This window comes from Corvus moneduloides, chromosome 15 (assembly GCF_009650955.1).
Source record: "Corvus moneduloides isolate bCorMon1 chromosome 15, bCorMon1.pri, whole genome shotgun sequence".
NCBI lineage: Eukaryota > Metazoa > Chordata > Aves > Passeriformes > Corvidae > Corvus > Corvus moneduloides.
In genome coordinates, this window is record NC_045490.1 from 14,948,764 (window position 1) to 14,973,842 (window position 25,079).

Sequence of the window (25,079 nt, forward strand, 5' to 3'; positions counted from 1 at the left end):
TGTGGGTAAGGGGAAAATAAAGAATAGAGGGGGAGGAAGGAGTGCAAAGGAGAGAAAAGGAGTGTGGCTTCAGCAGGTGCAGGTGCAGAGGTAGATGAGTGGCTGTGCGCACAGCTCAGAGCAATTCTCGGTGCAGGAGCCAAAGCCCATGAACTCAGAACACCCGAGGGTACCTGCAGGAAACCCTCTAGCTGTGGTAACAGCCACCCACACTCCCAGAGCCAACCATACTCTGATCCATACTCCCTCCATCCACTCTACCTTATGTGCCAGGTATGAGCAGGTCACCCAGCCTTTGATGTCATCTCTGATGGTACGGGGAGGCAGGCAGCAGTTTTACCTGGAGGAGCAGGAAGCCCAGGGGAGGAGCAGATCAGTTAAACTACATTCCCTCTGAGGAAAACACAAGGGAAATGCCTTTCCCCTCAGCAGCAATGTCTGAATCCCTGCGGAGTTGGCAAACCTCTTTGTGCAGTGCATATCAATCTTGGGCAACTACAAGGAGCCACAGCTCCTGCCTTTGCCTTGGGGTTTGTTGGAGGCTCTGCTCTGAGCCTCCTAAAAAATCTTCCAGAGTCCTAAGGCAGCACAGAAATGCAGCTGTGCTACCACTGGAGAGGAGGTGTTGCATTGATGCATGTGCTCACTGACATATGTATGTGTGTATATATGTACATACATTTATCTATCTGTATAGAGATACAAGAGATCTGTATCAGGTTATTCCATGTACGGAGGGCTGGGGAGGGCTCAGCTCTCACAGCTGGTCAGTGTCCAGCACCTCGTGTGGTGGGCACCAGCTGGCACTTCACCAAGCAGACCTGTGCAAACACACTCCGGTGGCTGAGCACTGCCCACGAACCCACCAGGCCTGGCGCCGGTGCCACAGTGGCAGCAGCGTGACAGCCACGTGTGCTGGGGCATTCACCAGCTGCCCAGGCCGAGTGCTGTGCTCCTGTCCCCCACCTGCACCCACTCCCGTGCCATGGCTGTGCTCTCCCTGCTCCCCGGCCTGAGGCAGTGCCTCGCCAGCCAGGGCCCATCCCGCCCTACCTGGGGCCACGCCGGGCAGGCTGGGGGTGGCAGTGGTGACGAGTCCTGCTTGTGGGGCCACGTACGCTCGGGTTCAGTGGCGGAAGCAGCGTCAGCCGCAGTCCAGTGGTGGCCACAGTGACCAGTCTGGGTCTGGGTCCAGAGCAGCAGACCCGGGTGTTCCTCCAGGCACGGGCATGGCAGAGGTTGCCACACTGAGCTGTGGCCTCCAGCAGAAGGGGGACAGCCCTCTCCAGGCAATCGCTCAGTCTCAGCACCAAATGCCTCTCCTGGCAGGGTGGGGGTCACACCAGCAGGACCCCAGAACCCCTGGGTGAGGGGCAGCCCCACAGCTCAGGGCTGGAGCCAGCAGTGGTCATAGCAGGGTGTGTGGAATGTCCATGTGTGCAAGGGTAGCTCAGAGTCCCCATGGGGCTATTCCATGGGGCCATGCAGCTGGGAACAGGGTCAGCTCCCATGCTGCCAGGACTGACCAGAGGGTACAGGGCAGGCAGCAATGTCAGGGCATCCCAAGGGGCCTCAGAGCTGGGCAGAGGGGTTCAGGCCACTGCTGGGGAAACAGGGACCCGTAGTTGGGCTGGGGCTGGAGGGGAGCCCTATCCAGGCTGGAGACTGATGCCATGCAGGGATCAGACTCTTCGGAAGCCCAGCTGTCCTGGGGTGGGGGGTCACTCAGAAGCCAGGCACTGGTGGTGGAATCAGTGCTGAGGGAGTCCTGGGCAGGGCCATGTGTCAGTGCAGGGGAGCCATGGGACAGCAGCTCCTGCCCAGACAAGAACCTGGAGCAGAGCATGAGCTGACTGTTGGAGTGTGGACAGCACCCCTGAGGGAAAGGGGCCAGAGGTCAAGTGGGACAAAAGGGCTGGCAGGGCTGCTGCCCTGTCCCACAGTGCTGGATCTGGGCCAGAGATGGCAGCCAAGGTCAGCCAAGAGTAAAGATCATCAGACACATCCATGGCGATGAGGTCCGACGTAGAGCCAGGAAGGTGAGTCAGCAAGGGAGGTCGGGATCAGGTCCAGGGACAGCAACCAGGGTCAGCCACAGTCTAAGGATCACTAGGCAAGTCCATAATGACGGGCAAAGGCTGCAGTCAAGCTGGGAAGTCAGTCTGTGGGCCAAGGTCCAGGTTCAGATTACTGGGGTCAATGGCCAGGCACAGGCATGGCTGTTGCTCTGGCCAGGCCCCAGCAGCAAAACTTCAACCCGCCGTCCAGTAGGGATGGCCAGGGCCTCCCTGCCCAGGCACAAGGCAGCCACTGCCCCACAGGTGCTCTCTAAGCTGGCCCCAAGCCCATGGAGCCAAAGCCCATCATCGCTGGGGATGGAGGGGGGAATGGAGGAGTGCTCGCAGTGACACTCATTTTCTCTTTGGTGGCAGCAGCAGGACTGGGACCTCTGCGGGACAATGGCCCAGCTGCTGCTCCAAGCCAGCCACCCACCCCGGGCTGCCCAGAGCTGTTGCTTGGTGACAATGAGGGACGTACCTGGAAGAGCCTGTTGCACTCCATTATCATGTGGGCCAAGCCCTGTGTTGCTGCCAGGTTCTCACTCAGCTCCCTCTGGTCTGGCTTCCCCAAGCTGCACTTCCTCTGACTGGATCTAGGAGAGGGGGAGGTGAAAGGAAGGCTGAGCAAGCAAAGTGCTGGGAACCACACACAAACACACTGCACTGAAGGACCTGTCTGTGCCATGCAGCGCTAACGCTATGTGACTGCAGAAAGTCCGCCGGGAGAATTCCCTCCCAGCATATCCCAAAGGTGTCCAGGGCACTACTGACCAGTAGTAATAGACACCCAAGAAAGGCAAGTCAAGGAATTTATTCCCCAAACACATAATCACACACTTGGCCAAGGACAACAATGACCCCAAACTTACTTGTGTGTAACTTTCAATATCAAGCTCCTTTGATAACTGCAAAGCCCATGTAAAACCTTTAAAATCCTTTGGCCCAAACCACACCCAACACATTTCAAAAACAGTCCCCTCTTTTAATTCATGCTCATGGTATTACATCATTAGTCCTGGCTTCTGAAACTTTTATCTATGTGCATTTCTGCCAAATGGCTTGAAAATTGGGTGGAAGATAATAGTCCTCAGTGCTGCTCCTTAGAGTCAGACCTGTCAGCTTGTACCCTTTGAAGTGGGAACCCTGCACCAAGGCATTAATGCACAGTTACAGCAGAGCTAAAGCTTCAAAGCATCCTGGCTCCCAAACACTGACAACAAAGAGAAAACTCCATTGCTATCTTTGGTCCTAACATTTCAGAGCAGTGTTGATGTAAAGCAACTCCCAGAGTGTAGCTCCCAGGAGCTCAAACAGCACAGCAATCCAGCAGGACCTGCTGCTGCTGCCACTCCATCGCATCCCCAGGTGCCCTCGCAGTGGCCCTGTGGCTCCCTCGCCATGTGCCAGCTCAGCACAGGGATGCCTGAGGCATTTTCTGCTGTTTTACGACATTCAAAAGAAAATCCTTGGTTTTCTTTCCCTTCCCCGTGCTATCCAGAGCCTGAAAGATGCCAACAGCTCATCTGACAGCTGCTTTGGGACTGGTCCTCCCCTGTAGATCCCCAGGTGAGGTGTTCAGCTTGCCACGCTGTCGGGAGCACAATGCTTCCCGCACAGCCAGCTGTGCTCTCCTGCCCTGACCCATCTGTCCACAGCCCAGGAGCACGAGCAGAGCAAACAGCCCTGCCTCAGGAGGCCAGATAAGGCATGAATGCTTTCGGAGATTATTTGTCTACTTTGGCTCAAGGGCACCTTCCTCCCTGCACGTACAAACAGGGGATGTTATGCAACCTAGATACTTTTACTTATTAAGATAAATTTACAGAATCCCCATGGCTCGACTTGGCAGGAATGATCCCCTTATCACCCAGCAGAACCAGTGCCAGTAGCTGCTTCAATCTGCCAGGTATCTGCAGGGCCTGAAGGCTGCACCTGGGCTCAGGTTGCCAGTGCAGGAGCACATTTCCAATGGCCAATGCCACTTTATGCAAGCAGTGGGCCACATGCTGGGCCCCTGGGCAACCAGGGGAGCACAGCAGTGGCGAGGGACACACACAGACTGGTCAGGAGTATGGCAATGGGGCCTTACCACTGCCCTCTGCACTGGGCAGTAGCAGCCGCAGAGAGCTCCTGCTGCACCTGAGCAACCAGATCTAAGGCAGACCCCAAGGCACACACAGTCTGTTTCCCCCTCAAAATCAGATACTGAGCCTAGGCCAGCTACAGAAAGCATTGCTCCAGCAAGGAACACTGTGGACAGCTGCAGTACCAGCATCAAGATGCCAATACCTGGTTGAGGAGGAGCTGTCCCGCCTCAGGGTGTTGAGGTGAAACAAAGAAGGTGCAAGACAGACAGCAATGTTGGTTGGGGTCATCTGGTTTTCCTCAACAAAAGCCACCACATCTCGCAAGAAGAACAGGAGGATTTTCAAAGCTTCTCGGTTTTCCTTTGGGAGAAGGAGAATAGCAGCCTGGACAGCCTGAAACTGCTCATCCTTTGGCACGTCTGGAAACAAGAACAATGACAAAAATCACGTGTGACTTGCACAAAGAGCATCCATCAGCAGGGTCCCAATCAGGGCACTGAGCTTGTAGGTTCATCCACTTCCTTGTCCCAAGCTCACAGCAGACAAGGAAAGGCTATTATCCCATCAAACATGTCCCATTTCTCCTACTGCCTGTCAAGTGCATGTTCACACCCAGGGATGCTGCTGCCTGACTTGCAATTTATCTTGAACACCATGCTAATGAACTAATCTGAACTGAGTTACAATCCAAATAAGGGCCTGTGTACCCATAAAATATTACTCTGCAGTGATACTTTGGAGCAGGTAGCTGCTCTACTGTCTTTTCCTTTCAGCTTCAAGCAAGAACAGAACAGATGCTCTCAGGTAACTCAATTCAGAGACCAGTGTTTTGCCAACAGATTTTAATTCACACTAACCCCCAGTGAGACTGTCTGCCCAAACAGCTCCTGCAGGAGACTGAGTCTGGTTCATCCTGCCACACATCCCCACCACAAGGATTTCTCCAATTAACACCACTGCAAAGAGTAGAATATCTCTTCCCTTCAGGTAGAAGCACATATGTAGAACACACAGAACACACTTCTTGGTGAAAGCAGCACAATTCCTATCTCCAAAAGAGTAATTTAATCTGTGCACTGCCTCCAGTCAATCTGGCAGAAGATGGGTGAGTGGGGTGAGTGGGGTGAGTGGAATTTGGGCATTTGCTGTTTCTTTCCCAAAACAAGAGACAGGAGGTGGACAGTGGCCAGATTACAATAATTGGAGGAAAACTGTTAAGCATACTTTGGACATGGGAATTGTGGACCTCCTTACAGAGGAGGATTTGTGAATGCAAAAAGAAAACTTGCTTCAAACAAATAAATAATTTTCAGACAAAATTTTAAAGCCCTGACAGGTGATGAAATAAAACCCAACTGGACTTTCATGAACCCACACCATACACAAGACAGCAGCTGCTCGTTGACCTATGTCAGCAAAAGTCACACAGGTTAGGCTGCAAAGCCAGTCCTCTCAGAAAGCTGACACTCTGCCTTTCAAAACCTTTTCTCAAAAGCAGAAGAAACTTGCCTGTCCTAAGAACATTATCAGCCCTACTTCAAGTCTTTTCCCTGACCCATCTGCTTTTTGAAAGTGAATTCCTTGAGGGTAAAGCACAGGAGATAGAACCTGTTTAAACTATAATAAATGTGGTATTTCAGCTTCATGTTTCCTTTTTTGGGTTGAGTCTCAAGGACAGTAACAGTGCAAGCACAAGCAGAAAGCAGCTGATATTTCTTCACTGTTTCACAGCAGCTGTTCTTGGGCACCTTAATAAAGAAATGTCATCAATATAACAGGATTTCTCACTCAACGAGCTTTGCCATGCTGTGAACAAGGGGACCAGGTTATTTCTTTATTTTGCATACGGAAATGACTGTTTAAAAACACAGTTTAAGGGGGCTGCTGCAGCACTTCACTACACTCATCCTTCAAGAAAGAGAACCAGCTGCTTCACAGGATGCAGATGGGAAGCTCTCAAGTCCAGAGCCACAATGAACTCATCTTGTCAGAAACGTCCTGCCTGACTTGTCTCCTCTGACTACAGGGGGACATGGCACTAGGCCTACTCTGGCCACTGCACAGCTGAATATTTTCAGATGAGGTTTTGGTACCTACATTGGTAGATGTGGAGGAAGGATTCACAGAGCCTGCTAGTAAATATAGGCTCAGGGAGGTCTCGGAAATACTGCTTCACCATATCTGCCACGTCAAATGCTGACTGCCCTTCGTAACAGACATTGTTTGGGTTGGTTTCATTCATTTCTCTTAAAGACAGAATCCTGGATTTAACACCAGATTTTCGGAACAGGCCAACCTGTGGGTAAAAGAAATTATTAGAGACAAAGAGAGGAGCCATCAAGAATCAAACTTCTGACAAATAAGTGATCCTTCACCTTCCCTATAATAGCAAATATTCTATGGCAGTGGGATTGAACACCAAAATACTTTTGTATCATCAGAAGCCACAAGGACATTTCTCCGAGGCAAACCATGCCTGATGCCCACAGAACCTGCTGTGACATACCAATTTTCATGTTTGTTTGGCTTTTATTTAATTCAAAAGTACTCATTTTGCCTTTTAAAATCACTACCACTGACATATGTCCATTTTCTTTGGCAGGCTGTGTTTACACATGGCAACTCCAAGTTTCAAATTCGTCAATGTGTGTCCACCAAACACAAACATACATCGAGTGCTGGCTCACACAAACTGACTGTGAGATCCACATGGCTCCTTGTAACACCTGGTACATCTGATGCATCTAATCCTTCCACAGGCTGGCAAAGGGCAGCTGCCATTTTGAGGGAAACTTTGATTTTCTTTTTAATGTGATTGTCAATTGAGTTTCAGACAGAAGTGAGATTTAGGAGTTTCCCATGAGCTCGACCCCACCAAAGCTTCTGGTGACAGCTTTACTCTGTGCCACTGAGACAGTATTTACACTCTTTGGTTTATTTATGTAAACTGAGTGGATACCATAACCTCAAAATGAAAAACACTTGCACTGTCACTTCACAGAACTCACACACTTTTGTATTTTGGCGTGATATTACAGAACTAGACAGTGGCAAAGCACAGGAAAAAAAGTCCTCTCTTTAACTAATATGTCTCATGTCACAAGGTCCTCCATTTCTGCAGCTATGCTGTGGAAATACCATATGCAGCACACACGTCCACTGCCATCTCCACTTAGGGGATAAATAGAGCTGAGATCCAGAAAGAGTTGTTAGAAGCACTGCTGTAATGTTTCCTCTCTGCTTAGTGGTGCATTTCAGCTGAAACAGGATTAATTTTCACATTAGCTCTGGCACTACCAGCAGCCACAGAACAGAGGGAACAATGACATTGTCTGGCAGATTTGCCTCCTTAGGGAGCAGAGACATGACACCTCCCCAGGCAAAGACAGCCTGACTGCCTGCACCAAGAGACCTGACTGCAGAGGGTTTCAGTGAGGGAAGGCACAAAAATACAGTACAGGGCTAAAGGCATTCCTAGAGGGAATCAGCACTGGTATTTCCCTGCAGGCCGCCAGCTCAGACCTATACCTTTCTGCCTATTCAGAGCCTTAGGGGGCAAGAAAGTCCTTCACAAAAGTTAGAAACAGAGTCTGGTTCCCTGGAGCAGATCTGTTCATGGCCCAGAGCTGCCCTGGGCTGTCTTGAGTTCATACCTGGTCAAGAAAGTGGCTTCTCAGATACTCCAGGGCTTGCAGGATGCCATTGGGCAGGGGGTGGCTTGTTCGCTGCACATTCAGAAGTAAAGGAACCCCAAACACGTTTTTGTCCTTGTAGTCTGAGGCTTTTGGTTTTTTAATGAACTTTGGTATGGTCCTGGAAACAAAAACCAGTACATGCAGCTTACTAGCTGGCCAGCACATCCCACCTGCTGCTTTACACTCACCAGAAAGGGTTGAGCTGTACCTTGTCACAACCCCAAATTCTGCCACATACCTGTACACACAGCATCAGGAGGGAGAGAAGATCAGCAAAGGCAATTACAGGGATGACTTCCTCATTTCATTGCTGAAATTAACTTTAATAAAGCATCCTCATGGGAAATACATTCCATCCCTTTATGACACTGGAGGGTTTTTTCATTCTTTGTATATTCAAGTACCAGCTCCCTATCACAAAATGCTGACTGATGTATGTAAGTCCTCCGAGTGTCTTGAATTTGTCACTGGTTTAGTTCAAACAGACACTCAGAGCTTGAAGGGCTGGATTCTCAGTCCAGCCAACTCTCCCCTCAGGTCCCACACACCCTGCAAAGGCCTTCTGACAAAGCCCTGCAATTGGGCAAATTTAAAGAGAAACTACAATGTGCCTTAAAATCAGTAACAGCACGACCACCAGCAAGGGCCCAAAGTGCAGCCCACAGCAGAGGAAATCCTGGAGCCATGGAAATAACCCTGAAGCTGCCAGCAATTTAATAGGATGAAATTCTTCATCTTGAACATGTGCAATGTAGGCAGACAAGGAAATTCACATGCTTACATCAACTCCTCTCTGTCCAGCTCAGGTTGCTTTAATATCAGACAACTTACCAGTTCCAGCCCTGCTTACTGGAAGGGGAATATCTGTCCATTAAAGCTGTGAGCTTCAACAGTGCCAGCTTTTGTGTGCGGGCCAGCTGGGCAGCTGACTGGCCATCAGTCTGGAGGGAAAGGCTTTCCAGGTTCATGCTCTCTTCCACAGACCAGTGTTGCTTCCCATGCCTATGGGATAAATATTGTTTAAGCTTAGAACCATCTCCACCACCCCTGTTTTCTACCTGCATTGGTGAAGCACCTAAGACACTAAATGACCTGCAGTTAGTTGCACTTAAACAAGGTACTTCCCATCCAGGAGGGCCTCTGGCAATACAAACTGTTTCCCTGATTCCAATGCCTGAGTGCTCATGCAGATTACGAGTGTCCTACTTTCAGCAGAGGTCAGATGTTGGTACCTGTGGAGCGGTACCTGCCCCCAGCAGTGCACACCCTGCTACCTAGGACAGACTTTAGAATACTTTGGTCTGGCATTGCAATTATATTCCGAGTGGACAGAATCAAAGGCAAACCCAAGGATGGCTGACCTGTTGGTCTTTTTAGAGTCTGTGATGTAAGTCAGGTCTGCAGAACCAATCTCCTTGCCCAGGCCACAGCTGCTCTCTCCCTCAGCCTCCCCTGCTGTCTTGTCTTCTGAGCCCTCTGTTTCAAGAGAGCTTTCTTTAGGGGAAGGTGGATACAAAGAGGTCAAGTCACTGGCAAAGTCAGAATCCCTATCATCTGAGAACTTCTCTGTCCACTGATCAACCAGCTTTTTGAGACCATTGACATCTGCTATGACACTGTTCAGTTCTGAGAACACATCGTCGTCACCAACTTGTGCTGCCTCCAAAGTCTCCAGGTCAATGTTGGGCATGTTGTCATACACGCTCCGCCTGTTATCCCCGCCCGACAGGGGACTCCTGGGGGCTCTGGGGTCCTTGGAACCGCTCCTGCTCCGGCTCCTCCTGCACCCATGGAAACTCCCAGTTCTCCAGTTAACAGAAGAGTTGTCTGCTGGAGACAGGGAGCTATCTGTAAGTACTGTGGGGAAAGTGCCAGGTTTATGGCCTTGTGGAATTTGAAACATCTGGTTCTTTTGTAACATTATGTCACTTTTTAGGTTTTGCTGAGATAGATCATTCCCCAGCAAGAGCTTGCTGGAGTCCATGTGCTCTGCATACGTCCCCCTTCCTTCACAGGGGCTGCCTGGTTTTATAACAGGACTTGGAGTGCTCCCTGTGCTGCTATTTGCAGACTGATTGCTGCTATTGCAGCTCTGGGGAGAAAAGGAAGAATTGCTCTTTGTTTGGATGCCAGAAAGGTCAGAAATATTTACACAGTTCAGCATCTTCATCTTTTCTTCATTAAGTCCTTCCAGAAGAACAGGTTCACTTATTATGGGTTTGGCCTTTGACTGACCACTCCTTAAGTTGCAGCTCCTTAAGTGCAGCTTCTCCATTTTCTTTAGAAGGCTCTTCCTCTTTTTAGATGGTGACTTATCCAAAAGCTTCTCCTCACTGGTGATATTTAAAAATTCACTGAGGGGAGGAGAACAACTAAAAGCAGAGTCCAGTGAAGGTACCTTAACTGAGGAACATCTTGAGGAACTTGTGCTGTTTTCCACATCTTCAAAAGGTTTTTGGGAGTTAACAACGTCACTGTCAGCACTGCTGGTGCTGTGAATTGAGGACACATCGTGCTTATCACCATGATCCAGAAAGACACTGTCCTCGTTGTTGATGATCTTCAGTATTGGGCTGCCTGGGGTGGAGGCACCAGCCCCTTCCTCTGCTGGAAAATCTGCCAGGCTCTCAATGCGAGACCACCGCTGACTGCACCTCTCATAAGCCCATCTGTCACTTATTGCACAGGGTTCATCATCTTCAGAGTCATCACTCTTAGAAGGAGAAAAAAACCAAAAACAGTTCAAGGGCAAAGTTAGGCAAATTATAAATTACAAAAACCAATTTAACATAAAAAGGAGACTTAAATTTTCTGCCAACTTCCAAAACCCCCAAGACCAACATATGGAAATGTGACCATTCAGTCACTGAACGTCTGCCCTGAGAGAGTTGAAAAACATACTGACAAATGACTCCCAAGCATGCTGACAAACCTGGGAAGTTTACCACAGGAAAAGGTGACAGATTTGATCTAAGGTGGAAAAATCCTGATTTGTGGCAAATCCAAGGGTATTGAAAGATAATTGTACTGGGTTTAGATGGCCTCTCCTAAAGCCAATCAAATCAAACACTCTCACACTTCTGTGACCAAAACTCATCCATTTTCAGGTAAAGGGGTGTTTAGCTGTGGGACTGTGGCAGCATCAATACTTGTAGCACCTTTTGAAGCCCTCAGCCTCCCTTGCCACCTGCCCCAGGTGCCCCCTTTGCTGGATTGTCCCCACTCCGAGGGAACACAGAGACAGCAAAATACTGGAGAGATGGGAGCCACCTGTCTCTTCCCTGTGGGCTCTCTTGCCCCACTCTTCCCTAATGACAGAGCAGAACTCTCAAAAACCCAGACATTTTTTCCAGAAGAAGGCATTATTTTCTTGCTAGTCCTGCAGTTGGTACCTCAGAGGCTTTGCAGGCCTGGTGTTGCCCAGCCAAGCTGTGGCTACCACTCTGATTTAGCTGCAGCATTTTTGTGGCAGAGCCAAAGACAGCACAGCTAAAACCTACCCAGCTTGTATTTGCTGAACATTTGCATTGCCCATTTATTTCTTTGTTGAGTCAATAGGAGTGAGCTTTCAGCATTTAAATAAAGTGGGAAACTACTTAGGAGAGCAATGATAGTCATGTTGAGATGGGGCTTTGGGGCAACTGTAGGACAGTAACGTGTTAAGTCAAATTTTAAAAGTGTTTCAAAAGCCACCCCTAATCTACCTTGCCAAGTTTCAAACATTATGTCGTTTCAATCTCCATCCTTGCATTTATGTTCCTCAACATAAATGCAAATAGCAGAGCTTTGCAGGATGGAATAGAATAGAAAGTTCAGAAATTGCTAATCTTTCATGCACTTTTAAACCCCAGTGTTTGATACAATAGCTAAACACATCTTTAATTAGAACAGGAACTGTTACAAACATACCCGTTTCCTATCACGGCTTATTTCCACTTTCATTGATGCATACTTGTTCAGTGTGTTCAACCTTCTAGGGTATAGAAAAAAACCAGGAGTTTTAAATTTCAACTATTTTATTTCTTGAAAACAAACATGCACCAAACTAGTTGTGATCTTCTACCACGGTCTTCATTACCGGTGTCAAGCACTGACATTCTGTTAGAGGCTCCCATACATTGGTCCCCAAACCAGCACCAATAACCACCCCATGATGTTCATACTTCCAGTTCTGCCATCTTAAAACTGGAGAAGACAACAATAATCAATCATTTAATTAAAAAATCATATTATTAGCTTCAATGATTGTGAAAAATATCATGCTAAGATTTTGAAAATAAATGAAACTCTGTGTAGGCTTCTTGAAAAAGAAAAATTAAAAATTCAAGATGTTAACCTGTATCCCTGGAAGTACTGTATTATCTATCATTTTAATTAAAGTTTGTGCAATCAATAAGGTCCCAAACTAGTCAATCAATTGTCAAACAATGGGTGGCATCAACAGGAGGCACACGGAGAGTCTCCAAGGAGCACTCAAGATAGAAGTCATACCAAGAAATAAAATATACCCGAAGTTCTCTAATATCTGCTGTTCTTTAGAGATGTGTGTGTGAACAACTCCTCTTGGTGCTCTGGTACAGGCAGAGCTGGAATTCAGGTGACCTGACAGGACAGAAAAGGACCAGAACACCTCACTAGGAGACGAACTTTCCAGTGCCCTAAGTGTTAGAAATCATAATTTCTGCTAAAGAAACTCTGCTAAACAATCTCATAATGAGAAGGCAACTGCAGCACCAAGTGAAGCAAAAGCCTTACACTACCCTGGCACTCTTCCATGGGGAAATTCCAAAGGGCCGTGAGTCTGACTTGGTACTGACAATGCAGGTCACTTGTGTGCTCTGAACAGCTGTGGCAAAGCAATAACTTCAAATCAGTACCTTTGCTTTTCACTCGAAAAATATTCAGGAAAACAGAACAGATCTCATGCAGATAATTTTTTTCTGCCTATCTGCTGGAACAGAAGTTGGAGGAAATTCCTCCACTCCATTTCATTATATGTCATCCTAGAAAGCATCCTGCCATGCTTGCAGGGAACTGGTTATTTTTTATCAGCTTGAAGACATTTCACATTACAAAAAAGATATTTAATGCTCAGTGTAACATCCCTGAGAGCTTGGATGAAGAAGAAGTGCAGACACATGCTTACTTTACCTTTTACTTCTTAAAACAACCAACTTCAGTGATACTAAACTGTGTGCTTAAGTGATTTCCTCCAGTCACAACATTGGTGACTCTTAGTCTCTGACAAAAACAAAGGCATGAGAAGATGACTGACAAAGAACTGTGGGGCCTGGGAGTATTAAAGATGATTCATTATTAATGTTTACCTGAACAGTGACTCAATCGCATCTCCATCTAAAAATTCATGATCTCTCCTTACAGTTTTTACATCAATGGGAAACTGCATATCTGTGAACAAAGAAGTTGAATCTGAAATCTGAGTTGTAATTGCAAAGACTTTCAATTTTGCAACTTATTGATCATAGGTGAAATGAAACTAATTCTATTTCTATAACTGTACATTCATGCAAACATCCTTCCAGCAAGTGAGGATCAGTTCCTTAGAGCAAGTGGGAGAATAAATGTAGGGATCTTCTTGCTGCTGTTATTACAGGTGGACAAGCACTTCTGGATTTCCAGGAGCTTGCAGTCACCAAGTGCCATAGACAAGAAACACAAGATTGATAAATACAATAAAAAACTGGGATTATTTTCCATGAGCCTTTGTCATGGTGAGGTGCAATGCAGCACATGATATACACTCTCTGAGCTGTAGTGAGCCTGACACATCATGCTGGGCTGGAAGCTGAAGAGTTCAATGTTTCAGCTCCTGAGATTTAGCCTTGCAGGTGAGGGAACCATTGAGATCCATATGTATTGTCTTAGCTTATTCTATAAGCTTAATTTTCCTAGCCAGGTCAGGACACTGCATGAACAGCAAGGTAATGCAGAGGATTCATTTTCCAGAAGCATGGCAATGCACATTTCCAACAAACAGATTACAGAATAAAATCTGCTGTAGGCAGACAGGAAGCATTTCCAGGGACAGTAGGTTTCATGAAATACAGCTTTCAAATCCAGCTCTATGGCTTGACTTCAAATTTTCAATTTTGCAGTGACTGGGGGAGGTGGGAATGAGCGCAGTTAATGCTGCTCTTTCAACTGTAGTCCTTTGATAAAATCTTTCTGAAAAATAGATTGGCTTTTTTTACTTTCAATGTTTGTAACAAAAAACACATTTTAAAGAAAAACAGTTTTAAGATATACGCACGAGTGTGGCCTGAAAAATTACACAAGTTCTCAGCAAATCCATACCTCCCCCCAAGAAATAAGCACTGTTTGTAGTTATAACAACATGAAAACATGCTGAAATTGCATTTTTGACTGGCTGGCTGCTGCTGAGTATTTCCTCTAAACACTTATGATTGCAAGATGATTTTTCCAACATTCTTTTTCAAAACTCCAATAAAGCAATCTCAGACCACAGGCTGGAGAGCCTCAGAGGAGTTTGGGTTGCCATCAGTGGTTGGAAAGATCACTTCCAGCACTCCAAGAAAAAGAGCTTGAAAAAATTATAAGCAACTAAAAATAATAAAAGCAGAAATTTGACTGAGTTACAGTCTAACAATAGGAAAAGAAAACCAGGGAAGATTTGGTCCTTTATAGAATTCTACTGAGTCCCTGCTGAGATGTCCCTTCTGCAAGAAAACACACCAGGTCACTATTTTTCTACAGGTTTTCATGAAGATATAACAGAATTTGGAAGTGCTTCCACCAAAAGCGTCAGGTTCTGAAATACATTATTTATGCGAACAATTCCACTCGAATTCCATGTCAGCTGCTTGACAAGTCTTTGTGATCATACCTTCAAACAGCTGAGCATACTGGGGAAATCCAGCAGCTCTCAGCCAGTCGCAGGCTTCTCTGGCTTCAATTTCTGCAATGAGAACACACAATTGTTCATGGACAGTGCTCACCAGAGTCACCTTTCACAGGATAAGATAATTTCACCTGGACATTCTCTGAGAATCCTGTATGTTAATGCTTTGTTAGGATATTGCTAAAAAGGAATAAATTCTTGCATCCGATGCACTTACACACACATAGCTCTGCAATAGTCATTCCACCATACGACAGATAAGCAAGCAAAGAAGAGACTAGATATGAGCACACACTTGGGATGTCACACATCAGCGTAAACCAGCTATCCCTGAGCTGGGGCAGTGGAACATCTGCTACAGGTTGGAATGAGTCACCAGAGCAGGCTGTAGGACACACATCTGTGCCCTCACACAGCAAAGCCTATTTGTGCATTCCAGTGCTGAGAGATGGTGATAAGACACCAACAAATCCTATAAATAAACTCAAAATGCTCTCACAACTTTAATAACACTGGACACAGCCTAAGCATTCCCAGAACAAGAGTTCTCAGGAGTACCTGTTGCTAAGGTCTATCAATATTTATTTCCTTGCCAACTACCTACGCAACTTGGCAGCCACTGCAGCACAGCAGATGTCAAGAACTAACTGCTCACTTTGTGACAACTGGTAAAGGCCTGTGGCCAGTTCTGTGACATTCCCACAGGAGCAGAGCAGAACACAACCTCACAGAATCACACAATACCAGACTCCTCAAAAGCACAGGCAGGTCAGCATGAGTGCATGGCTTCAGGCTCTAATCTCTGCCAACACTAGAAATGTCTGGGTCTGTGGAAGAGGAGAGGCCTCCCATGTACACTTTCTGCAGGTTTGTGTGCACCCCAGCTCATGTTACACCAGACAGAAACCTAAAGGCAAAGACTTCTTTGAAAAGAACATTTTTGAGCTACCTTAAAATCCAGTGTGTTCACTAGAGAGAAATGTTTTTAAAGCATCTTAAAGTGTAGCATGATAGGCCAGAGGAACAGAGCTGTTCCTTAACACTATTTTCTTTACACATACACTCACAGATCAGGATTCCAAGGCACTTCACACACATACCTGTTCAAATTCACTGCTTGCTTTGCTCAGACTTCTCAGTTGCAAGTCATCAGTGCAACAGACTGAAGACACTAACCAAAAAAATCATAAAACTTCCATGATTTAATTTTTCTACTTTAAAACTTCAAATTGTTTCCATTATCACTTGGTCAAATTGGACAATGCCATTCTAACACAGGCTTCCCTGCACAAAACTGTATGGCTTTTTCATCGGAGAATAAAGTGATATCACAGGAAGACCAGGATATTTTTACACAAAACAGATGGATGAGTCTTTTTTCACACTGCAGAACAGAAACTAATTTCTTCTACAATAGCCTATATACACTATGCCTATATTTATTGCTATACTTAGTGCCATAATTTATCATAATCTTTACCACAACACAGCATGTACTGAATACCAAGAGAGGAGACAAAAAAGACAAGCACTGTACTCACAGAGCAAAAAAAGGAAAGAAAAGCTACTTGTAGAAAAGAGCCAGGAGGATGACCAGTCTAACACCAAAATTCTTCACAAAGACAAAGTGATTTTCATTTAGAAAAACCCAGTAGATTCACTCAGCCACCTCAGCTGTGGAGAAACTGTAGCTGTCCTCATTCCAGACCTCAGCCTACTCAGCCAGAGCCTGTGTACAACAATCCTGAGCTCAGACAGGGACTCTGTAGGGGCTGAAGCTTCCCCAGTTCCCAGCATGTTAAAAGCACAACTGCATTTTTAGACCAAACCAAGCCATGAACAGTGATGCAAAAAAGAACACAAAGATAAGGCAGAAAAATATTTGGCATCTAGTGAGGATATTTTCAATGAATATGACTGAAAATACAACGACATTGTCACACTTATAGATGGCCTCTTCCACAGAACAAGGACAAAGGAGCTGGGGGAATTTTCTTTGTTGATTTAAATCTTCAGGCCTTCTAACATACCTTTGCACAATCACAAGGCATGTTTGGATTGGATATTAGGAAGAAATTCTTCCCTGGGAGGGTGGTGATGCTCTGGCACAGGTTGCCCAAAGAAGCTGTGGCTGCCCCATCCCTGGAAGTGTCCAAGGCCAGGCTGGACAGGGCTTGGAGCAACCTGGGATAGACGAGTGGATGGCAACTTTTTGACATTTTTTGGGTGCTATCTGCACGACTGAAATAGCAGAGCAACCTAAATGTGTCACCTCCCTCTCCTGAACTGATTTCATAATTAAGCAGATGGAAAAAAAAAAAAAAAATCCTGCAAAGCTTAATATTCCTAGATTAGAGGCTGGCAGCAACTTTTCCATGCCAAGCCAGCTATTTCCCCATGGGCTACAAGTGGTAGGTTACTAGCAGATGTTTATGAGAAACAGCACAGAGTACACAGCCTGTGCCACCCTTTGGCTGTACCATGTCCCACAGGTACGTTCTGTGCTGAAGGCTCAGTCCAGTCCCCCTGCAAACAGCACTGAGTCGTGGCTGTGCCCAGCCTGCCCGTCCCAGCAGCCCCAGCACAGCCGCCCTCCACGGCTGCTGCCCCCTTCCCCATTGCTCCCTTCTCCCTGGAGCCCCAGCACCTCATCAGCTGGGCTGTGACACCTCTCCTGCAGCCACTTGGGCTAAAAAACTGTGTTCCCCCATCTGAGCACTGTCCTGTTTGCAGACTGCAGGGCCCACACTCGTCAGGTACTTGAAAACCAGATGCTACAGCGTGAATTAAGTCCCTATCAGAATGAACATCAGTGTTAACCAGATCGTTTGCAATAAAGACAAGACATCTGTGCTGAGATTTGGGCATTGTCTCTGAGATGTTTTCCTCACCAGAAGCAGCACTTTCCTAACAACAAGGCAGAGGCAGCAACCAAAACCAGTGACAGCTGGTATCAAACAGGCCAGTCAGCCTTACTATGAGGTGATCACAAACTTCAGCTAAAGAAGAATGTCAAACTGTACTTTAAATAAATACTCTGAATAAAGTGGGAGGATATCAATTTCTGTTTGAAAGCATCAGCACAGTGAACCTCGCTGCCAGGATGCAGGGTGACTTTCAGTTCCTGCCAAAGCAGGAGACCTCCTCCTTCCCCCAGCTGCGAGTTCCTACCCTTCCTCACTGACAGCCCGAGCCTATGCCAGCAGGTCCTGTCAGCCAAACTGGCAGGAAATCAGTCACTTTCGTTTGGCAAGATGAGATTTATGAAGTTTTAGCTTTCTGAATCGGCTACCACATGTTCTGCTAGGTTCCAGTGGCAGGACACAGGCAGTGGTGGGTACATGCAGGGACAGATGTGGGAACATGCACCTGCCTGCCCAGGCCAGGGAGCTCAGCCTACTGTGAAACCTTTACCTAAATGTACTGCTTCCTAAAAGAGTTGTCTCATTGTTTCAGTATTTCAAAGCAATTTTTAAACAGATTTTTAAAACCAATGGTACACACATTACTTCTATCTCCCTCCAAACCAGTTTTCCAGTTTCAACAGGTAGGAATCACATGCTGATCAGGACTTCATTACTTAAAGGGATCTGTGTTTAAGTCTGAACGCCTTCCAAAACCATGGCAGGAAGAAGAACAGTTGGAGAGGTTTTTTTTGCTGTTTGCAGCACTCCTGCATGAGTTACTGCAGGATCCTCCTTGTCCCCTTTTCTGTAGGATGCAAGTGTGGTACTTGTGGCAAAGAAAGGATTTCTCAACATGCCCAGCCCAGAGCCACACTCGTGCAGACAGAACAGATCACAGGGTAGGACCGACTCCTCGCTTTGACTGCACATTGCATCATTCTGTAGAGAAACAGAAAAAGATCCAAAGGATTTTGCTCTTTCCCAACCTCTGTCATTATACAGGAAGACCTTTTTTTTTCTCTAAATGGCAGTAAGCCTCCTCAACAGCCACAGACAAGCAGGTGCCCAGGGTCCCCACTTGATGTGCCACAGCAGGGACAACTGTACCTCATGGGGAAATGCTGCTGCCTCCTCCTGTCACTGACAATCCCAGGCTGGCACCCCCCTCAGCCTCTCCAGAGCTGGAGTCAGCAGGCCCCGTGCATGCTTGGCATCCATACATCAAACTCTGCCACACATTTTTCCTACAGCTCACGAGCCGTGGGCTGTGAACTGACAGGTCCTTTATGCACTGACTTAGATCCTGTCATTCCTGCTTGTGCTGGCAGTGGTGGAAGCGACAAGGGGTTTTCAGGTTCTGTTTCAAGATCAAATGATGAGTTTCCCATCGCGTCTTTCTGGTTTGTGCATCTTCCTAGGGCTATAAGAATTGATGTAACTTCCCTGTGACTTACAGCTGCTAATGAGGCACTTCATTTTATACACACCCTGTGAAAAATGCATTTGCTGTGCTAGAACTCTGACTTCTGGAGGGCGTTCAGAACTGCATTTTACCTGTGACAGGATTTTTAATAACTGCTTTTATTTACATTATATCCTTTTACCTAAAAAGAGAGTTGGGACATGATATCTACTCCATGTTGAAGGTTCAAACGCGATGCTTTCAAAGCAGGGTGTTTGCACTGACCAAGATAAGCAGTCAGGGACTTGTAAAACTGTCAAACTCTCCAAAAGCTAAGATGGATCATAAATAAGTGGAAATGTTTCTTCTGTTTTCCCTTGTGCAATGCAAAATATCAAAGCTTAATTGTACTTTACTAACCCACTTGAGGAAGAGGGGGAAAAAAAGAGATTAAAGCTTGGAATTTAGCCAGGATAATTTAGGCTCCATGCAGATAGTGAACATAAATGTCTGGAAAATGAAAAGGCCAAGATATTTGTCCTTTCATTCCTACTTTACTATCATGCTGGTGTTTTGGAACTGCAGCCAACTCTTCAGTTATCACAGCTGGGAACTGCAATATATCCCAGAACTTCGTGGCAACCTTAACTGCATCTTTATCCAGCTCCTTGGCATCAGCTCCCAAGCTGATTACTAGGAGTCCCAATCTGACAACAAGATCATTACTCGGGTCCTTGTCATTAGCCTCCTCTGTTGGTTTCTGGGACCAGTTTAAAGGCATTTTCTCTGCAGATCACATTAACTCGCTTGTCAGTGCTGGCTGATCTTTTAATTGTTTCTATGCATGTTAGAGAAGGTACTGTTGGCTCTATGGCAATTTCAAAGGTCTCATGGAAAGTAGGTACCTAATTCACATCAACTTTAGGAGAAATGAGAGTGTAACTCTCTGATTTCCAATCCACATTGGAAATTCCTTATCCAAGGAAGTGGGGTGAGAGAGGGGATTTATCTCCCTGCAATCTAATCCCAGATATGCTGCTTCTCCGTGCTTCAGCCCTGCTGGCTGCGAAGCGGGAACAGATCCCACATTTCTCTGACGCAGAAGCTCCTTATGGATGTTTTTTCACAGGACCCTTGTACGCGATTGAGAAACACTTGATGCAAGATTCCTGGGCGGAATTTTAGCAGGCAGGGTACCGCTTGCTGCCACTAGAGCCAGTATCAATAAACCTCCAGCACACAAGTAACAAACCCCAAAACAAGTGAATTGTCTGTGCTCTTTCATTGTGTAGCACTAAATTTTCTTTAATTATGCAAAAGGCCAATAACACCACAGTGTGTGATACAGGTTCAACCTACGTGTAAGGAACTATTTAACCCAACAGAGACTGCCCAGTAAGCTGTTATATCTAAAAGCAAGATGGTTTATTGGCCCTGCTAAGGCTGTGCTTTGCTGAGCCTGCTGAGCCTAGGGCAGTGGACAATCTTTACTGGGTCACTCTACCCTGATGGAATGAGATATGCAACGAAGTCAGACAACCTACCTGGAACTTTGCAAATGCATCCAACAAGTCAGCAAAAGCAGCAGCTACAGGAAGAGCACGATCCAAAGTGTTGACAGCCTAAGAACTGCTGTCACACTAACAAAGCAGTGGTAGGAAACAGCAGCACCCACCTGGACCCTCACCCGGGGATGCCATCCACCCACCCGGACCCTCACCCGGGGATGCCATCTGCCACAGCACCCACCCGGACCCTCACCCGGAGATGCCATCTCCCGCAGCACCCACCCGGACCCTCACCCGGGGATGCCATCTGCCACAGCACCCACCCGGACCCTCACCCGGGGATGCCATCTGCCACTGCACCCACCCGGCCCCTCACCCGGGGATGCCATCCACCCACCCGGACCCTCACCCGGGGATGCCATCTGCCACAGCACCCACCCGGACCCTCACCCGGGGATGCCATCCACCCACCCGGACCCTCACCCGGAGATGCCATCTGCCGCAGCCCCGCTCCGCTCCGCTCCGCTGCGGTGGCACCGCCTTCCCCCGGCCGGACCCAGCCCCGCTGCCCCAGCCGGGACAGCCCCGCCCCGGCCCGGGACAGCCCCGCCCGCCCCCGTGTCCCGGGTACCTGCCCGTCCCTGGCCAGTGTCCCTGCCTGTCCGTGGCTGTTCGGAGCCGCTGTCCCGCCCCAGTGCCCCGCACTCGCTCAGACGAAGGAGTACGGAAGGCAAATCGACACCCTCTGGTGCCGCTGCTGGCTTACCCCCATGTTTTAAAGTTTTGCCGATGTCATTCCTCAAAGTTTTACAAAATTAGCTACTTTTTTCACTTTTTTCCCCCTTTCTAACAAATACGCAGAACACTCCTACCTCTACCCTCCAAATAAAAATGGGCCGACGCTGCATCCCGCAAAGCAGTCGCTGTGCCCAGCAGCACAGAAGGAACAGAGCAGATCTGGGATTCATCCCTAAAACGGATCTGTCATCCCCGCTGCCGAGAGTGACCCAGCCTCAGGATGTTTTGCAGTGAGGTCCCTCGCCACAGTGGTTTTCATGGGTCAGACAGAACCTGTACTTTTATTTTGCTTATATGGACTTAGTCTAGACTAAAAAGGGTTTGTGGTCCGAAAAGCTCACATGCAGTTGATCAATGAATCTGGCTGCTAAAATCATATTAGCATGTTTTTCAACCTCTGCAACAGACTCAACTTCTTTGCATTTGCTGTAGTTCATTACTGCTATGATTTGACTTTCTGTTTTTAATGATGTGGTACAAAATCTAGTAAAAAACCATGATCAGTCTTTGCAGCCTGAACAACCATCAACAGGTACAGAGAAGCATGTAGGCTAGTCTCAGAAGAACATATCAAAAGTTTTAAATAATTTCCCTACAAGTTAACTTTAAATCCCTAATAATTTTATATCTGCTGGACTGTCAGGCATTACAGTTCAATAGGGCAGATGGAAGGGTGGGATGCTGTGTTAATTTACAGAGGTTGAAAGATAATTCAGACTCCATTAACCACTCCAGGAAGCCAGACCAGGCTCTAAATTTCTGTAGAACAACTTCTTGCAGTGTTTTACTGTTTGGAGCCTAAAACAGAGCAGGAAAAATAAGAACTTGAATGAAGTGGATAAGCAAAAATCTTCTAATTAAAATAAGAATTCTTATAGATGAAGAAAACTTCTTTTTCCTAATCTCATTTAGGAACATTATACCCTAACGAAGTTACAATTTATGGGTGTATTTCATTATCACTAGTTTTCTGTATAACAACCAAATGCAAAATTTTCACAGACCTATGATTTATTTTTGTGCAATTGCTTCCTAGATGGACAGTTTGTATGGCAATGAAAAAGATGTTTGATATTGGCACCGGGTGACACAATACAAAAGAAATTAGGGTAGTGTGATATATGGCATTTGCTATGATTACCTAAGAAACTGCTTTTTGCCAGACCCACCCAAAGCCATATAAAAAGTACACACCCTGCTTTGATTAAATTTGCAGCTATATGCTTGGATTAGGGAGACAGAATGTATCATTTAAATCTGGGGATAACATCAGTAGACTGCTCCCATCCCATAGAAATTCTCCAACCAGAGCATGCAGTTTCCCTTTCCCACCCATTTTCCTTTGGGGGTTTCCCACAAGAGGACAGTGCACAACCCTAAAATGCTCATTTTCCTTCTCTTTGACAGTAAACTACCATCAAGCTCCCTCGTGTGGGTCACCAACCATGAAAAGGCCCACAGAAAATCTTAGGGGTGAACTCCTCCAGTACAACACAGCATTCAGTGGAGAATTTCGGGAGGCTTTTCAGGAAGGAATCACATTCCTCCATTTTGATCATTTTATGTATCCTATAGGACAATGAACCCAGGGAACCCTGGCATCTGCCTCTCATTAGAGGATGTTCAGCCCACACACAGGAAGTTTACACACTGGAGTAAGGGTGTCTGGAGTAAGGATGTCTCAGGTTCAGAAGGGGCAGCTGACGACTTGTGGGGCTGCTGGTGGAGGTTCCCAAGACAAAGACAAGAAAACATTTCCTGCTCACCTGGGCTTTTCAGTTCCCAGCTCTGCAGCCTGCCAAGGAGCACCCAATAACATTACTAGAGCCTCAAAGCTTATGCCAGTGCTTGGGACTGATGCCTGGAAAATGGGATCTTTTTCTCCAAATGGTCATTGTTGCTTGATTTCCTCTTTTCTGGAACCACTGACCCTTGCTGAAGACTCCAGAACCTTTCTGATGGGTTTCATTCCAAGCTTTGATCAAACCCCTGACTGTATTCAGCACATGCAGGGATTCTGCCCAGAGTGGCTCCAAACCAGTCACATTCCACCTTGCTCAAATGTGGTGAAAACAGTCCTAGAGTGGGTCATTTTTAAACAACTTCACAAAGTACTGCATGACCAAAATTAATTGTTTTTAGAAATGAGCCCGCTGCTGCTAAATTCCTCACTCATGCTTAACCAAAACTGTGCAGAACCTCCAAGTCACCAAAGTTATTTCAGACAGGCAAGCAGTGCCAAGACAGTTATTTCAGAAGTGCCAAGCAGTGGAGTCACTTCCCATTCAAGCCAAGCTCCCTTCATATTTTAATTCCTGTCACTGGAGTATTTCCGATACACTTACCAGAGATCACCTCCCTCCTTTCTTCCCCTCTCTCCCTTCTACCACCTCCCTCAATGCTTTTCATGAATCAAAGCTGAGTGAAATTTCATTTCTAACTTTCTCTTGGTAAGATCCCAACATAATTGTTTTCTGTTTTCTTCTCTGATGATCTTGAGTTAACATAGGAGATCAAGGAATCTAACTTCAGCTGTGACTATACTAGGAGGCATCAAGAAAGATATTTCTATGGGGACAAGTTGTTCAGAGAGAAGCCACATGATTAATTAACAAGTTAGACCAACTGGGAGGAAAAATGCAGAATAAAATACAGGCAATACATGGAGACAGTTAAAAGAGGGGGATGTTAAAGGTGGTGGGGAATAACTATCAGTTAGAAAGAAGAAAATTAATAAGCTCACTAGAAAAGGATTTAAAATAAAAAATAATTAGATGAAATTAAGGGAAAAAAGAGATAGGTTTACAAAACCAAAAATTCCTGAGAAGGAAATCCATTGGTTAAAAAGTATTTTTCTAGGGACAAAGACTGAAACTTTATCATCTGTGATGCAAGAGAGGTTAGACATATGTGTATTGCAGGGAGATAAACTGCACAAACCGCACATATGTGTATCGCAGGGAGAAAGATGTACAAACAGAAACCTGGACTGTGTCACTATTTTTCTTCTCTTGTGACAAGAGTGAGCTCAATAAAGTCTTTAACCTTTTTTTGAAAGGAGGAAAATAATATTGTTAAATATAGACTCTTGAATATGCTGAAGTGCTGTTGAGGTGAAGTCAAAACATTAACCCATCATATTATAGAAGTAGCATCTTGTTACCACTCTGGTCTTCCTGTCAGAAAGCATCTGTGTAAGAACAGAAGTATGAGAAAATAAGCACATTCAGTGGTCCCCTGAAATTAACAGCAGGTTTTTTCCCCTGAAAATCAAGATAGAATGGTTTGGCTCCAAGTCATTCAAAAAGCTCTTGGATTACAGGAAGTCCATTCTCGTGGTTTGTCCCTCTGTAGCCATTCAAAACCATTTAGACCTGATTTTCCAGTCTTCACCATCAAAATCTTAAAACATGATTAAAAACTTTCAAATGGTTCTCAGGTTATTGTCTCCACCTCCCAATGAACTTTGCTTGGCTGCTTTCACTGGGACATTCCAGTGAAACCTGCAGCAGATAAAGCATTATCCCATTTCCAAGCTTACTTTCACAGGCCTGAACTCTAGAAAATGCTGCTATGGATTTTGGTCCCTGACAGGGTCTGGCAATCATTAATCCTAATTTTTATGTCTTCCTTTCTAAACAGCCTTCAATAAAAAGGTCACAGCAACACAAAATGGTAGGGAATTACCCATGCCCTCCCCTCCCTTACCTCTTCTGGAAATTCCTGCAAAATAAAATCCAGGG

The 25,079-nt window shown here is 46.2% G+C and overlaps 1 protein-coding gene across 8 annotated transcripts in view; it reads right to left on the minus strand.

The window, feature by feature from the left end:
* Positions 1-25,079, minus strand: part of LOC116451388 (rho GTPase-activating protein 7-like) — a 51,797-nt gene that overhangs the window by 4,339 nt on the left and 22,379 nt on the right. For 2 of the 8 annotated variants that reach the window (XM_032124782.1, XM_032124784.1), the window contains exons 1-11: positions 21,022-21,080; positions 14,708-14,779; positions 13,170-13,251; positions 11,752-11,815; positions 9,204-10,555; positions 8,674-8,844; positions 7,801-7,960; positions 6,245-6,443; positions 4,350-4,566; positions 2,539-2,653; positions 262-340 (exon numbers count right to left, since the gene is read on the minus strand). In XM_032124782.1, the coding sequence (XP_031980673.1) occupies positions 302-340; positions 2,539-2,653; positions 4,350-4,566; positions 6,245-6,443; positions 7,801-7,960; positions 8,674-8,844; positions 9,204-10,555; positions 11,752-11,815; positions 13,170-13,251; positions 14,708-14,779; positions 21,022-21,034 (2,484 nt within the window). In that variant the 5' untranslated portion in view covers positions 21,035-21,080 and the 3' untranslated portion in view covers positions 262-301. Of the gene's footprint in view, positions 1-261; positions 2,163-2,538; positions 2,654-4,349; positions 4,567-6,244; positions 6,444-7,800; positions 7,961-8,673; positions 8,845-9,203; positions 10,556-11,751; positions 11,816-13,169; positions 13,252-14,707; positions 14,780-20,574; positions 20,698-20,750; positions 20,779-21,021; positions 21,081-25,079 lie in introns of those variants that run through there. The other 6 variants (XM_032124786.1, XM_032124783.1, XM_032124789.1 and 3 more) reach the window with 6 other exon arrangements.